This window comes from Schistosoma haematobium, chromosome 1, assembly GCF_000699445.3.
Source record: "Schistosoma haematobium chromosome 1, whole genome shotgun sequence".
In the NCBI taxonomy this organism is placed as follows: domain Eukaryota; kingdom Metazoa; phylum Platyhelminthes; class Trematoda; order Strigeidida; family Schistosomatidae; genus Schistosoma; species Schistosoma haematobium.
The window spans coordinates 49,827,097-49,844,914 of NC_067196.1; the positions used below are offsets into that span (position 1 = coordinate 49,827,097).

Consider the following 17,818-nt stretch of genomic DNA (forward strand, 5'->3'; position numbering starts at 1 on the left):
GTCTAGCGAAATGTAGCTAATCAATGGTATTATGAAAAACTGAGAGAAATATTATGTTCTTCTCATCGAGTGGTCAATAACTGGAACACGCTGCATGAGTGGACATTTTAAAGAAGCAGCTGGATCTCCATTATGACACACATAACAAGAATTAATATTAACCAATCGACCTGTCATCTTATTACTAAAAACTAAGCTTCGATCGCTGACGTATGTGACAAACAATTGAGTAAGCTTAAATTCCACAATAACATTGATAAGCGAAGCTTGCTTGTAGCCAGTCTAAATTATTCAATTTTCAAGTAACTTCGGAGTTCCACAAAAATACAGTTGCTTGTTCGAATATGTCATCGGTGATGCGAGGCGCTCACTTTGTTAGTAATAGGCGTGTTTGGCATCATGGATTCCGAGCAAGAAATCAAGCTTTTCGGAAAGTGGAGTGCTGATGATCTGAATGTACATGATCTCAGTTTAACTGTATGATATTTTTATGACGTTGGTTCATGTTTTAGGATTACATCAACATCAAGCGAAAAGGAAATCCAATCGTTCCACATACTGCTGGTCGCTATCAAGTTAAACGGTTTCGTAAAGCATTGTGTCCTTTAGTGGAGCGCATGTGCTGTTCTCTTATGATGCATGGTCGCAATAATGGAAAGAAAGTCAAGGCGATAAACATTCTAAAACATACCTTCGAAATTATACACTTGCTTTCTGGTGAGGTAAGTTTAATATGTGGTTCAAGTTTCTATTATGATGAATTTGTCTCGTTCGTATGATCCATACGATTTCAAGAATGACCTGAAATCCCTAGAGCTAACCGTGTTTTTTTTAGAACCCAATCCATGTGCTCGTCAATGCTGTGCTTAACAGTGGTGCAAGAGAAGATTCAACTCGTATTGGTCGTGGTGGTACTGTCCGACGTCAAGCAGTTGATGTCTCTCCTCTACGACGAGTGAACCAGGCAATTTATCTTTTGTGTACCGGAGCTAGAGAAGCAGCCTTCAGAAATGTTAAGACCATATCTGAATGCCTAGCCGACGAACTTCTTAATGCCGCTAAAGTATGGTTAATATTGATGTTTTTCACGCACTATTTTTAGGGCAGCTCAAATTCCTATGCAATCAAAAAGAAGGATGAGTTGGAACGTGTCGCCAAATCCAACCGGTAATATGCATCTTTAAATAAAAGATTCGGACTTTTGTTTGTTTGTTTTAATATTTTCTTCGTCAGTTAATTATAATTCTTTGGGCTTATAGAGCATGTCGTATGCGGAACATATATCACCATTTATTTCAAAATGCGCAAAATATTTTTTCCTTAATCATCACCTCGTAAATATCTCGTGCTGTTGTTTATTACGGTTGGTCGCTCGCCAACTGTAAAAATGTGGAGGATCAGTATTCACTAGAAACCATAGTTCACTAAACAACAGATTCAGCCAGGTTTGTGAATGTTTCTTGAATCGTGTTTGATATGGTCAACTGTGGACTAGTATTTGAGTAATCCGATTATTTCAACACTAGACAAGTTAGCTGTCTAAAGTGGGTTTACCACTGATCAACCTTGTCGAATATACGGTCAGTCAGTCTGCTACAATGTAGGACCAGGCACATATGTGCATCGGTCCAGGTTGCCATACCGCATCAGCACAACAAGATGAACACCAGATATATGGGTATAGATTATATTTTATCTCTTTAATTAAAAAAACTGCTTAATTAAGGGTTTCAGTGGCTATAAAATCCCTCTTTGAACGGGACTGCTTGTACTTCAAGAAGCTTGATTTGCCATTAGTTTTAAGCTATGAACGAACTAAAAGCATATACCCTCTTGAAGTACTGCGGCTCCCTCGGTTTTCCATTTTTCGACGCAGACGATTTAGAGTATTGTCTGTCTGCATTTAAGGAAGTGGTGTGTAAGATAATTCGATCAGCGAACATGAATCTAAACAGACCTTGATTGTTGCCAGTTCTCATCGTTGGTTGCTCAACCTGTTTGATTGCGTCCATTATTGGAGGGTTGGTTTTTAGTATCTTATTAGTCTTACCGCTGTTTTGCATAAGTTTATGCATAAAAGTGCTCATCTTTGATTTATAGGATAGATTTCTTGGACTACAGCTTGTCACATTAATTTGTAACTTACCAATTTAGCAGTTCAAGATAAAAACCTTTCTGCCCCTGTTAAGGCAGTTATAACTGCACTATCCCGTATATGATACATAAGCAACTAATTGAATTAACGATTAGTAGTTTTACTGTTTTTCTTCTCTCGTTTATGTCCTAAACGCCATTAAAAACGCGAGTGCAACTTCCATAGGTACTGGATTTCGTGTGTTTTGTTACGTCGTGATTTTCCAAACGTGATACTTGCTTCTCATCAAAATCGTGTGAAAGCCTGTAGGATATTCCGAGTATCACTGTATCCATGATCAACCTCCATCTTCACTTCCTATTATTCCTCCTACATCGATTTTTACCTCTAAACTTCCTTTTTCGGCTTCCCCCTCAAGTGTCATCATAGCCAATGATTCTAGTGCTCAAAACACTGTCCCAGGTCTACTGAAACCTCGCTCCAAACTACACATTGGAGCCTTCAACGTACGCACCCTATGTCAAATCGGTCAACAGGCTTCCTTGGCTAGAACCCTAGAATCTCGTACCATTGATGTATGCTGTGTCTCTGAAACACGCATACAGGATCCCAGTGTGGTCATTCACTTGACCTCACCTCTCCAAAACATAGAGCCAACGAGATACACCCTCCGTGTATCTGGTGACCCGGCGGCCAGCTGTCGTGGACTGGTAGAAGTCGGGATAGCACTAAGCTTGAGGGCGGAACAAGCATTGTTAGAGTGGATCCCCGTTAACAGTCGTTTATATGCTATTAGGCTAAACGGCTCCGTAAGAACTACGAAGGATAGTGACACGTCGTTGCCTTTTTGTTGTTTCTGCCTACGCTCCTACCGACTGCAGCCCAGATGAAGTGAAAGATGAATTTTACAGAAAGCTATCTGAACTTCTTCAGAAAGCTAAACGTCCAGACATAGTACTCGTAGCAGGTGACCTTAATGCCCAGATAGGTAGATTAAACCAAACAGAAAGGCATTTAGGTGAGTATTTTAGTATACCGGCACAACGAACAGATAATGGTGATCGTCTGCTGCAACTGTGCTCAGACAATCGCTTATTTTAAGCATAAGGAGAGACATTGTCTAACATGGCGATCCCCTACACCAAACCAACGATGGACTCAAATAGACCATATTGCCATCAGTCATCGTTGGAGAGGGTCGGTAGAAGATTGTCGCTCATTCTAGAGTACCTGCTTGGACTCCGACCACGCCCTAATACGGGCACGCATCTGCTTGCGCCTCACTGGACGCAAAATAGCCTCAGTAAAAAGACCCATTAGAACTGAATTGAGTAGCGAAAAACCAAAAGTAGGTTCCAGGAACAACTGAGGTCACAATTAGGTAGTTCTGAAAACGAGGTTGACCCAGATGTTACTTGGAAAGCTATACAAACAGTAGTAACATCTATCAATGATTTAAACCACAGGGTTACAAAGAACCAATGGATTTCCTCAAGGTCTATTGCACTGATGGATTCTCGTAAACTCATCCCATCAGGCTCTGAACACGATGGAGAGCGACAACAAATCAGATCTAGGTAAAGCAAAAGTCTAAGGAACGACCGTGATCAGTGGTGGGCACTGAAAGCAAGAAAGATGGAAAAGGCGGCGGCTATAGGGAACACAAGACATCTCTACAGACTAATAAGAGAAACTGGAATTAATAAGTCAAGTGTAAGTCAGACTATTTCGGAAAGAGACGACACCCTCATCTGCTTTCAGTTCAGACGTTAAGAACGATGGGTGGAACATTTCAGAGAACAGTTCAGCTGGCCTTCAGCTACTCTACAACTACCCTCCATTCCCAGACAGCGTAAATGGAACATTGAAGTAGGTCCCCCAACTCTCGCTGAAGTTCAGAAGGCTATAGTTAATCTGAAACGAGGAAAGGCAGCTGGTCCAGATGGATTGGCTCCAGAGGTCTTTAAGGATGGTGGTCCAATTTTAGCGACTAGGTTGACTAATATTTTAGCTAAGATCTGGGAGTTAGACGTCATTCCATCTGATTGGTCGCAATCATCGTCCCAATATATAAGAGAGGGTTAAAATCATCCTGTGACAACCATAAAGGGATTAGTTTAACTAATATAGTATCTAAAATACTAGCCTCGATAATTATCAGACGCCTAAGACTCGTAAACTGCAAACACGAGAGAATGAAGCTGGCTTCAGACCTGGTCGTGGCTGCATCGACCACGTACTCACCATTACTCAGGTTCTAGAACACAGGCATACTTATCGGCGTCCGACAATGGTGGTCTTTCTTGACTTAAAAGCAGCATTTGACTCGGTAGATCGCGATATTATGTGGCAGTGTCCGTCATTGAAAGGCGTACCTCAGAAGTACATAAACCTTGTAAAGGCTCTCTACTCGAACACTACCAGTCGAGTTGGAGCTTATGGCGAACTGTCATCTGATTTTGCAACCTCAAGTGGTGTCCGTCAAGGCTTTCCACTTTTCCCATTTTTTTAAAATTCACCATAGACCTAATGATGGAAATAACATTCTCGTCGACTGAATTCTGGGGCAATAATCTTCTTCCATGAGGTCCACTTATCGACTTGGAATGCGCAGATGACATCGTCCTGTTTGGTGAAGACGCTGATAAAATGCAGAATCTTTTAGTAGCACTGAGCAGAAATCCCAAAATGTTTGGGATGCGCTTATCCCCCTCTAAATGCAAGTTGTTGCTTCAGGACTGGTCTGCGTCAACACCTGAACTAAGAGTAGGGAGTGAAGTCGAACGCGTTGACCTCACTTATCTTGGAAGTCTGATCAGCCCTATAGGTTGGTGTCTGACGAAATCTCAGCACAGATTCGAAAAGCTCATTTGGCTTTTGCCAACTTACGTCACCTGTGGCGAAGGCGAGATATCCTCCTATCAATTATGGGACGAGTATACTGCGCGGCAGTCCGTTCTGTTTTACTTTACGGCAGCGAAACATGGCCATTAAGAGTAGAAGACACTCGTAAGCTACTAGTATTTGACCACAGATGCCTTAGAAATATTGCTGGCGTCTGCTGGGATCACCGGGTAAGTAATAATGAGGTTAGACGCAGGGTATTAGGGAATGATGGTAAATCAGTCGATGAGGTTGTGAATCTTCATCGACTGAGATGGTTGAGTCACGTGTCACGTATGCCCAAACACCGATTACCACGACGTGCAATGCTAACCGGTGTTGGAGATGGTTGGAAGAAAGTTAGGGGCGGCCAAACTAAAATGTAGCATCAGTGCTTGAAGTCACTAACTTTTGGTGTGAGTCATGTTGGTAGATGCAGACTACTTGGTTGGGGTCTGCGTGACTATCGTAAACAATGGTTGGAGACTCTTGGTGACATGGCTCAGAATCGATCACAATGGCGTCGGTGTATACACTCTTTGTCTTCCTTTAAACTAAGAGATTATAATTGCTTCATATCTTTCTTTCTACGAACTAATTCTTTCTTCCTGTACTATATCCTTATTGCAATCTTTCTTTTGTATATTACCACCTCTGAATTAACTACTTTTATGAATCCGGTGTCCATCTTGTTGTGTTAATGAGGTATGGCAACTTGGACTGATGCATATATGTGCCTGGTCTTACATTGTAGCTGACTGACTTATTCCGAGTATCGAACACGTGGGTAAATTTAAAATGATAAGGAATGGAGTAGATTGGTCTGGATTTGTTCCACTAAACCTTAATATAGTACATGTTCAGCCTCAGGTTAATAAATTGACGGATAGTGTTAAATAAACGTATTAACGTCAACTTTACTGTTGTGTTTGACGATCAACGTCTTGTCACTGCTTCTTTAGGTCGATATTAGCATGTTTCAGAAGTTATAGTTCGCCATGTTTCGTCTACATTATCATATGTTAAAATTGTTTCTACGATTAGTTAATCACACGTTCCAAATTCTATGTATCTAGTTGGGTTGACCAACGTCGATAAACATTTACACGTATTTTCAGGACATAGTGGTATCTACAATTGTCTTTTGGATGCACTGATTATAAATAAATTATTTCAGTAAATGTTCTTTGTTGGTACCTACGTTAATATGCGCGAATCATTCTTTTTTCTGAATACAAACTGTTGAGAGTAATAATTTCCTCTGTAAATGAAAATTTCAGTAACCATTGAGTGGACTACTCATCTATTTTCGGTAGTGAAACAAGAGAAACGATTGTGATTAGTCTGAACGATCTTTGTTGATCTGATCTTGACATAAGGCAGCTGCATCTTCATTTCTGAAACAATTATTATATCTCTTGTTGGTCCCACTGGTTATGTGTTCACTTGGAATTTTTCCGTTCAAGATTCTGAAAATAGGCAGTTTTCCTAATTAAACTTCATATGTCTATTAAGACAGTACGAGAATTTGGATGATTCCTCTTGAAGAATGTAAAAGTGGGAAAATTCTTTGATGTGTTGTAATAATGAGTTCCAGTTCGATGCTCATTATCTAAGAACGTGCATCATATTCCATGGGGATCACGTTCAAACTATATCGAAAGTGAAGGCATTGTGTTTGTAAATTGTGTTCGAAATAATTTCAACAATTAAAATTTAAATCTCAACGTTCCATCCAGCAAACGTCTCTGGACTTTTTCAAGGTAATAATCAAAATTAATCAAATTACTTACTCCTGTTACTCCTCATGAAAGAGCATAGGCCGCTCACCAGCATTTTCCATCCAACCCTGTCCTGAGCAATCCTTTCCAGTTGTTATTCATCCTTTTCATATCTGCTATTTCCTGACGTAATGTGTTCTTTGGCCTTCCTCTTTTCCGCTTCCCTTCAGGACTTCAAGTTAGGGCTTGCCTCGTGATGTAGTTTGATGATTTGCGTAATGTATGTCCTATCCATTTCCATCGTCTTTTCCTAATTTCTTCTTCAGCTGGAAGTTGGTTTGTTCTCTCCCACAGAAGGCTATTGCTGATGGTATCCGGCCAATGGATGTTGAGTATCTTGCGAAGACAGCTATTTATAAATACTTGTACCTTCTTGATGGTGGTTGTTGTAGTTCTCCAAGTTTCAGCTCCATACACTAGAACTGCCTTGACGTTCGTATTGAAGATTCTCACTTTGATATTGGTTGAAAGTTGTTTTGAGTTCCATATGTTCTTCAATTGTAGGAATGCTATCCTTGCTTTGCCGATCCTCGCCTTCACGTCTGCATCTGAACCTCCTTGTTCATCGATGATGCTTCCCAGGTATGTGAAGGATTCTACCTCTTCCAGAGTTTCGTCATCAAGAGTGATTGGATTGCTGTTCTCCGTGTTGTATTTGAGGACCTTGGTTTTCCCCTTGTGTATGTTGAGGCCTACTGATGCAGAGACTGCTGCTACACTGGTTGTCTTTATCTGCATTTGTTCACATGTATGAGATAGGAGGGCTAGGTCATCTGGGAAGTCCTAATCTTCTAATTGATTCTGAGCTGTCCATTGCATTTCGTGTTTTCCCTGAGATGTCGAGGTCTTCATAATCCAGTCGACCACCAGAAGAAGGAGGAAGTAAGAGAGTAAACTGCCTTGTCTGACTCCGGTCCTTATTTGGAATGCATCTGTCAGCTGTCCTCCATGCACGACCTTGCACTGTAGTCCGTCGTATAAGTTCCGGAATTTATTTATTGAACCCATAAATATTGGTACAAAAGGGCACCAAATATATATGCGCCACACAAAACAATGAGGATTCGAAGAGGGACAGGACAGTTCGACCGATGTTGCCGGAGCAGCAGGCCAGTTGAACTGCCCTTCGAAAAATTCTGCCCATCGTCCAAGACGTCGATGGATGTTAGTGATTGGCATCCCATCATCCTCACAGATTGTTTCACTCACACCAGACTTCTTGCTGCCAGTGGCTCGGATGAGCTGGAAGAGCTTCCGGTAGTTACCAGATGCAGCTGCTGCTTCCAGCTCATAAGCACGCTTCGACCACCAGGCTTCTCGGTCCTTACGCAAGCTTTGCCCCCTGAATGCCCTGATACGGCCGAGAGTGGGGAGAGTCCGCTCTCCCTCTCGAAATACTCTCACACGGCCATGCGTATACAGCTTCTGCCAGGGAAGTCCTACTCATTGCCTTCTCGTGGCGGGGGTGTTGTTTACGAAAATGAGAGGACGAAAAGCGAATGTCCGGCGCTTTAACCGGATTCCAAATCAATGGTGCACATGGGCTCCAGTATCCTGCGGGAACAAATGGCGTATGAACCAATCGTTGGTCACCGGCTACCATGGGACTGCATCTCCTTATGATGCTCCACTGCCTTGTGGGTCAGATTTATAGGTCAAAGGCTCGGGGAGTGGCCCCTAAGAAAACCACCTGCTTCGGTTTGGGCACCCGGGCAGTATCACAGCCCACACACAAATTGATAAACTCTTTATGCCTATGGAAATTACCTTTCTCGCTTTGAAAGACAAACAATTGATTAAGATTATTATCATTACAATTATTGTCATTATTAATACTATTATTATTATTACTACTATTATTGTCATTATTGTTATTATTATTAATATTATTATTATTATTATTACTATTATTATTATCCACATTATTCACCCTCTTTTATACTTATACAGCGGCTCGTCTTTGGTGGAAATTCGACTGTATCTAGACGTTCTCGAGTCACTGTCCGGTTGAAAATTGTATGCTACCACCGAATATGAGGACTGAAGCAGTTTTTCTGAAACCACGTGCACCATTCAAACTGACTGCCTTCAACGTTCGCACACTTATGCAGGTTGGACAACAAATAGGGCTGACTATGTCTTTGGAAAGCCTTAATATCGATGTTTGTTGTCTATCCGAGACCCGTATTCAAGACTCTGGTGAAGTACTACAAATTCGCTCTCCATCTGTCGCTTCGAAAAGCTTGTTTTACGTGCGTTTATTCGGGGACACTGTGGCATCTTCGTCTGGTCTTGCTCGCCTTGGTGTCGCACTAAGCGCTCGAGCTGAGGCAACACTAATCGACTGGATCCCCATTAACAGTCGGTTATGTGCTGTTAGATTAGAAAGTTCCATCAAAACGAGAGGAAATCGACGTGAGAAACGATATCTTTTCGTCATCTCCGCCTATGCCCCGACAGATTGCAGCCCGGATGCAATCAAGGATGAATTCCATCACCAGTTAACTGTTCTTCTCCAGAAAGTGCGTTCGACAGATATTGTAGTACTAGCCGGAGACTTGAATGCTCAGTTCGGGCGTCTAGGCACAGAAGAGGGTCGTTTAGGTGGCTGGTGCGGACTTGTTGGTCGCATGACAGATAACGGGGACCGTCTACTGCAACTGTGCACAGATCACAACCTGTTTCTGGCTAGCACTAACTTTCGGCACAGTCATCGCCGATGTGCCACCTGGCGTCCTCCCTCTGCATCTCAAGCCTGGACTCAGATTGATCACATCGCGATCAGCTACCGCTGGCGTGGTTGTGTACAAGACTGCCGCTCCTTTTGCAGTACCTATCTGGACTCTGACCATGCCTTGGTCTGCGCCAATACTGCCTTACTTTTCAGTGGACAACGAAGTGACCACCACCAAAAGATTGATGTTAGCAAGCTGGTTGCAACTTCTGTTGCAAGTAAGTATCGAACCGAGCTAGCCTCTAGGCTAGCTACCACTCCACCGAAAAGTATAGATGAGCATTGGTTGCAATTGCATGACGCCATGGAAATGGCGGGTACAGTCAGTTGTGGGTTTGCGAAACGTCCCGCTTTTAAGCACTGGATTCCTTCGAGCTCCTTACAACTAATCAAAGCCCGTCGGTCTACTCCGGGTGACCGTGAGTTTGATCACAAACGAAGGATGTTACGTAATGAAATCGGGCATTATTTATTTATTTATTTATTTGAACACATGAATATTGGTACAAGAGAGCGCCAATATATATGCGCAGCACTAAACAATGAGAATTTGAAGAGAAGTAGAAAAAAAAACTAAGGAGCGCAAAAGAAAAAGAGAACAATGACGAAGAGATTGGAGTAAGGTAGTGTGGTAGTAACGAGGGAACGAAAAGGTACAATCAGAAATCTTTCAGGTAAAGGAGACACAACCACTTTTTATGAAGAAAGTAAAAGAAGGTTACAGCAGGATCGCCACTGGCTTCTATTCTGAGCCATATCTGATAACGTCTCTAGCCACTGTGTTGCGCTATCTCTCGGACCCCAGCCAGGGAGTCGTAAAGGACCAACACAAGCCAGTCCTTTGCAGCTTTCTTTCATGCCACGACACCATGTCATACACTGACCACCTCTCCGCTTCTGCCAACCAGTCCCAGTGTCGGCAAATAATGCACGACGTGGAATTCTCTGGGACGACATTCGTAGAACATGTCCAAGCCACCGAAGTCGGTGTTTCAAGATGGTGACACCAATTGTATTATCGTCTCTGTGCCCGAACACACGATACCGAACATCTGCATTACTGACATGGTGTTGCCACTGGATGTCAGCAATCCTTCGGAGACAACAATGATCGAACACAGAGAGTCGTCGAACGTCCTCAACTCAGAGAGACCAGGTTTCACAAGCATGAGGCGAAACTGCTCTCACCGACGCGTTGTAGATCCGGCCTTTTACAGCCAGACTAACATCACGAAGGCGCCAAAGGTGGCCCAGATTGGCATAAGCCGCTCCGGCTTTCAATATTCGTACATTGATCTCATCACTCACACCCCCACCAGCACTTATGCAGCTACCCAGATACACGAACTTCTCGACTACGTCTATCTGCTCACCATCCAGGGTGAATACAGGATTAGAATCCTGCCAGTCTTGTAGAAGTACTTTGCACTTCGAAGGTGCAAAGCACATACCATACCTATGGACACTGATTGCCAACTGATTAAGTGCGGATTGCATGGCTTGGGCATTATCGCACAGTAAGACAATATCATCCGCATATTGAAGGCCGAGAAGTCTTTCTCTAGACAACAGATCCACACCGGTATTACTTACATCCATCAGAGCTGTTTCCAGAATGTCATCGATGGCAAAGTTGAAGAGGAATGGTGAGATTGGGCAACCTTGTCTAACCCCACTGCTCAAATGGAACAATGGAGAGAGGTGGTTGTATGCCCTCACTCTCCCTGAGGTGTTTGCATATAGAGCTTTTAGGATATTAATAAACTTCTCAGGCACGCCCTTCTTCAATAGACAATCCCAGAGAAGAGTCCTGTCCAACGAATCGAAGGCAGCCCTGATGTCAAGAAACACTACGATTGTTGGCCTTTGAAAAGTATGGCGGTGTTCTAACATTAGGCGGAGAGTGAATATATGATCAATACATCCTCGACCAGAACGAAACCCAGCCTGCTCTTCGCGAGTCAATCTTTCTCGGGTTTTGAACAACCTACGAAGTATGACGGAAGCCAATAGCTTGGACGCAATCGGAAGTAAACTTATCCCCCGATAGTTGTTACAGGAACAACGTGAACCCTTTTTAAAGATAGGGACAACTATCGACTCATTCCATGACGTTAGTACACTCTCTAGTTCCTAAACCTTTGTAAACAACGTCGTCAATTCCTTAGTCCATAGGTATGGTATGTGCTTTGCACCTTCGAAGTGCAAAGTACTTCTACAAGACTGGCAGGATTCTAATCCTGTATTCACCCTGGATGGTGAGCAGATAGACGTAGTCGAGAAGTTCGTGTATCTGGGTAGCTGCATAAGTGCTGGTGGGGGTGTGAGTGATGAGATCAATGTACGAATATTGAAAGCCGGAGCGGCTTATGCCAATCTGGGCCACCTTTGGCGCCTTCGTGATGTTAGTCTGGCTGTAAAAGGCCGGATCTACAACGCGTCGGTGAGAGCAGTTTCGCCTCATGCTTGTGAAACCTGGTCTCTCTGAGTTGAGGACGTTCGACGACTCTCTGTGTTCGATCATTGTTGTCTCCGAAGGATTGCTGACATCCAGTGGCAACACCATGTCAGTAATGCAGATGTTCGGTATCGTGTGTTCGGGCACAGAGACGATAATACAATTGGTGTCACCATCTTGAAACACCGACTTCGGTGGCTTGGACATGTTCTACGAATGTCGTCCCAGAGAATTCCACGTCGTGCATTATTTGCCGACACTGGGACTGGTTGGCAGAAGCGGAGAGGTGGTCAGTGTATGACATGGTGTCGTGGCATGAAAGAAAGCTGCAAAGGACTGGCTTGTGTTGGTCCTTTACGACTCCCTGGCTGGGGTCCGAGAGATAGCGCAACACAGTGGCTAGAGACGTTATCAGATATGGCTCAGAATAGAAGCCAGTGGCGATCCTGCTGTAACCTTCTTTTACTTTCTTCATAAAAAGTGGTTGTGTCTCCTTTACCTGAAAGATTTCTGATTGTACCTTTTCGTTCCCTCGTTACTACCACACTACCTTACTCCAATCTCTTCGTCATTGTTCTCTTTTTCTTTTGCGCTCCTTAGTTTTTTTTCTACTTCTCTTCAAATTCTCATTGTTTAGTGCTGCGCATATATATTGGCGCTCTCTTGTACCAATATTCATGTGTTCAAATAAATAAATAAATAAATAATGCCCGATTTCATTACGTAACATCCTTCGTTTGTGATCAAACTCACGGTCACCCGGAGTAGACCGACGGGCTTTGATTAGTTGTAAGGAGCTCGAAGGAATCCAGTGCTTAAAAGCGGGACGTTTCGCAAACCCACAACTGACTGTACCCGCCATTTCCATGGCGTCATGCAATTGCAACCAATGCTCATCTATACTTTTCGGTGGAGTGGTAGCTAGCCTAGAGGCTAGCTCGGTTCGATACTTACTTGCAACAGAAGTTGCAACCAGCTTGCTAACATCAATCTTTTGGTGGTGGTCACTTCGTTGTCCACTGAAAAGTAAGGCAGTATTGGCGCAGACCAAGGCATGGTCAGAGTCCAGATAGGTACTGCAAAAGGAGCGGCAGTCTTGTACACAACCACGCCAGCGGTAGCTGATCGCGATGTGATCAATCTGAGTCCAGGCTTGAGATGCAGAGGGAGGACGCCAGGTGGCACATCGGCGATGACTGTGCCGAAAGTTAGTGCTAGCCAGAAACAGGTTGTGATCTGTGCACAGTTGCAGTAGACGGTCCCCGTTATCTGTCATGCGACCAACAAGTCCGCACCAGCCACCTAAACGACCCTCTTCTGTGCCTAGACGCCCGAACTGAGCATTCAAGTCTCCGGCTAGTACTACAATATCTGTCGAACGCACTTTCTGGAGAAGAACAGTTAACTGGTGATGGAATTCATCCTTGATTGCATCCGGGCTGCAATCTGTCGGGGCATAGGCGGAGATGACGAAAAGATATCGTTTCTCACGTCGATTTCCTCTCGTTTTGATGGAACTTTCTAATCTAACAGCACATAACCGACTGTTAATGGGGATCCAGTCGATTAGTGTTGCCTCAGCTCGAGCGCTTAGTGCGACACCAAGGCGAGCAAGACCAGACGAAGATGCCACAGTGTCCCCGAATAAACGCACGTAAAACAAGCTTTTCGAAGCGACAGATGGAGAGCGAATTTGTAGTACTTCACCAGAGTCTTGAATACGGGTCTCGGATAGACAACAAACATCGATATTAAGGCTTTCCAAAGACATAGTCAGCCCTATTTGTTGTCCAACCTGCATAAGTGTGCGAACGTTGAAGGCAGTCAGTTTGAATGGTGCACGTGGTTTCAGAAAAACTGCTTCAGTCCTCATATTCGGTGGTAGCATACAATTTTCAACCGGACAGTGACTCGAGAACGTCTAGATACAGTCGAATTTCCACCAAAGACGAGCCGCTGTATAAGTATAAAAGAGGGTGAATAATGTGGATAATAATAATAGTAATAATAATAATAATAATATTAATAATAATAACAATAATGACAATAATAGTAGTAATAATAATAATAGTATTAATAATGACAATAATTGTAATGATAATAATCTTAATCAATTGTTTGTCTTTCAAAGCGAGAAAGGTAATTTCCATAGGCATAAAGAGTTTATCAATTTGTGTGTGGGCTGTGATACTGCCCGGGTGCCCAAACCGAAGCAGGTGGTTTTCTTAGGGGGCCACTCCCCGAGCCTTTGACCTATAAGTCTGACCCACAAGGCAGTGGAGCATCATAAGGAGATGCAGTCCCATGGTAGCCGGTGACCAACGATTGGTTCATACGCCATTTGTTCCCGCAGGATACTGGAGCCCATGTGCACCGTTGGTTTGGAATAAGGGTTCTTCAACTCCCCTAGGTTGATCCTCTATATCCACCAACCGGATTAAAGCGCCAAACATTCGCTTTTCGTCCTTTCGTAAACACCACCGCGAGAAGGCAGTGAGTAGGACTTCCCTGGTAGTGGCTATATACTCGCGGCCACGTGAGAGCATTTAGAAAAGGAGAGCTAACTCACCCCACCTTCGGCCGTTCCATGGCATTTGTGGGCACCATATTTCAATATGGACACTTTCTGGCTGTCTTGATTCTCTGTTGTTATGGTGTTGTAATGTCACAAATGGTACTGTGGAGATAGGCACGGCAAACTTATTTCGCAAACAATATCAAAACCTATTTACAAGATAAGTTTGTCTGAGATATCCAAAGTAAGATGTTACTTTGTTGTCTTAGACCGGGTGCGAACAGTTATTTACTTCTTAAAAAAAACATGAAAATTCATGGGTTTTAAATCCAATCATAAATCTCATACATCATGATTTATGATAATTCTAAAGCAAGATGGACTATAATGGGGTTTTTACTTCAAGTTATAAACCACAATAGAGAGATAATGTTACTGACGCGCTAAAATAATGTAACTATCTTACGATGTCAAGACAGGTGTATCACGTCTTCTCTCTGCACGCACTGGTCAGGTCGACGGCGCTTGATGGCAATGGCGTTGACAAAGTAGAAGTGGTGCAGTCCTCCCTTACGCTTCTGGGTTCTGTCTGGTCTCATCAAAGTGAAACTTTCAAGGTCAAGTCCCCTATTGTCTACGGATTGGGTTGGCTAAGTTCCTGTTCAGGCGATTACATCTGGCTCATTCGGGTCTCCACTCAACCAATACAGGGGAATATGCGTTGGAAAATAATGGAGAGATGCTCCAAAGTGTCTACTTTTCGCCTGACCGGGGGAAATAATGTGGACTTTCCCCTTTTTATGGATCTGCGTTTGAAATGTCGCCGAATTGTCTACTTTTGCTTCGACTTAAAACACCTTTGACATAACCCCAAACGTCTACTGTGTCCGCATTTGTTCCCATAACATACCACACGAAAACTGCAATCCACGTGAAAAATGGTATATATATATATATATATATAAACATATATGTTTAAAGAAATTTGTTGAAAAGAAAAAGCGTATTATTATACATTATGAGTAGTTAGCAGAAGCTAGAGCATCAGTATGTATTTTAATTGTAATTCCCAAGTCATCGTAATTTGAGGAGATCTACAAAAGAAAGAACGGGTGATGTATTATAAGACGAGGAGATCTCCCTGCACAGCTGGCTACAATTGCTTATTGAGCAATCTACGTGTGACAGATTCGAAGACCACTTGGTTGAATTGTAATTGTCTTCGACATTATTCTCTGTCGAAGCCGCATCACCCGAAAGTCTACAATCGTGAGGTCCTTCAGTATCTGACCTTAGTTTTAGTTATTCTTCAGACGGTCAGCGAGCTAGTCTACATTTTGTTGTCATTTGAAGTGTGGGACACAACAGAGAACTGTTTTTTCAAGCTTCTTTCTGTTAGGCGTCCTACGTGTTGGCTGTGCTTCAATTCTCAAGGTTGACAGCGAACAACTCAATTTTTCCAAAATCAATGTTAAAGTCAAGAAATTAAAATTAAAAATCCAAGTCTCTTTTGGTAGACATGAGGACTCTCATGGATACGTTGCTTGAATAGATGTGTTGGGTTTAGAAGGTACGAACAGACTTTGTTGATCACCTGTTGACAACTAGAATCTATTAAACAGGATGACAAATCTTGTGTTCGCCCGATTTTGGATATATTTCAGATTTTTGTATTGAAGATGGAAGGTTGACAACATGTTAGTGCGTTCTTAGTAAAGTTCTGTGAACATCTAGTGACCTATTTATATGAAGAGAACGCGATTGTTGTAATGGAAACAACTATTATTATAGCGAACTGTACCAGTGATTGTTTTGCCATACCTGTTTGTTTAAGTGTACCAAAAAACACTCTTCCGTTGACTGTGATCTTTTAAGAACTCTCGTTTGTAGATTTTGGCAAGGCCTCGTTATTATTTCGATAGCACGAGATCGCCAACGAATACACTTTAACTAAAACCTTCAACTACCTTCTGATATTTGGCCTATGGAGGGGTCTAACCTGTAACTGGCACGTAGTCTTGCTGTAGTAGTGATCATAGTCAGCCGCGACTCGACACCTACAACATCTGGTGAGTGACAACTTCGGACACGGCTCAACCATTGGAAAATCTCTCGAAGAAGACTATAACTGTCAGTCTAACATCTATCCATCCAGATTTGTTTCACATTTCATATTGTTACTTTTCAATATATAATATCCTGGCAACAACTCGAAATAATGGATAACGATGGGAATGTCATTAATATAATAGACACCGATGTACAGGTTATCAATTTCCGACCTATCTCTTTTATCCCCCACGATCCAGAAATCAGTTTCCCGGTACTGAAGGCTCAATTCGAGATCCGCCATGTTACGAAACAGCGGCAAATATACGCCTACGCTCTGGAAACGCTGCCTGGGATCATATTGCCGTTGACTGTGAGGTGGTGCTCAATCCCAGTGTATCTGACGATCGTTGGATCGTCTCAAGTAGGCGATTCCCATCGAGGGGGGGACGCTTTGGGGACGTTATTAGCACGTCACCCCTTGGCTGATGCTAAACCGAACCACCTACTCACGTGCCTGCAATCTTTAGCAGGACCCACGACAGCCGATTCCGGAATATTTAAGGGATTGTGGCTCGAATCATTATCAGCACATATAAAGCCTAAGTTTACGGCCCTGTTTGAGGATGCACCACTTAACCAGGCCCCCCTGATAGCAGACAAAATATTAGCAAGGGCTAGCACTTGAAACATCTATATAGTCGCCTCAACGTCACGTATACATAGCCGTCTCAATTTCCGAAACCGTTCCAGCATATCAGAACCCTACATCCCACTAGCCATGTCGCGGTCACATGAAGGCGTAATTACTCGCTCTAAGCAGGCATATTCCAAGCCACGCCAGGAGGCGGCTTTGAAAGCGAGTACTGGTTTGAGCTGGTTTCACCGTGTCTTTGGGTGCGGTGCCCGCCATTGTTGAGCCCCCTGTTCATACAAGGCTGGAAACTCCCGTGCTGGCCGATAAATGCGGCCGTGCTTGCCGGCCCCTAACCTTAAGTTGGTCGTTTACTTTATGTGCATGACTATCGCACTAACGCTAGGTACCTAGTAGATACAGGTGCCCAAGATTTTGTCGTACCGGTTGGTAACAGTAAATCGCAAGCTACAATGCTTCGACCACGCGCTGCGAATGGCTAAGTCATTCCCACCTGCGGTACATGACAGCGTACGGTCAACCTAAGCAACCGACGACAGTATCTGTGGACGTTCATCATTCCCGATGTTCCCACGGCCATACTCGGTATCGATTTTCTACAGCACTATGAATGCTAGTCGATTCACGTAGGCTGCAGCTAATCGATAC

The 17,818-nt window shown here is 43.3% G+C and overlaps 1 protein-coding gene across 2 annotated transcripts; it reads left to right on the plus strand.

The window, feature by feature from the left end:
* Positions 1-329: 329 nt before the first annotated feature.
* Positions 330-7,219, plus strand: RPS5_1 (ribosomal protein S5). 2 transcript variants are annotated; one of them, XM_051208962.1, is made up of 5 exons: positions 330-477; positions 513-722; positions 836-1,063; positions 1,103-1,167; positions 6,055-7,219. In XM_051208962.1, the coding sequence occupies exons 1-5, from the start codon at positions 400-402 to the stop codon at positions 6,074-6,076; spliced, it is 603 nt and encodes a 200-aa protein (XP_051074375.1). In that variant the 5' UTR covers positions 330-399; the 3' UTR covers positions 6,077-7,219. The 2 variants fall into 2 exon arrangements, with proteins under 2 accessions (XP_051074375.1, XP_051074376.1); XM_051208963.1 differs by lacking the exon at positions 6,055-7,219 and having other exon boundaries at positions 356-575; positions 610-722; positions 836-1,204.
* The last annotated feature ends 10,599 nt before the right edge of the window (positions 7,220-17,818 follow it).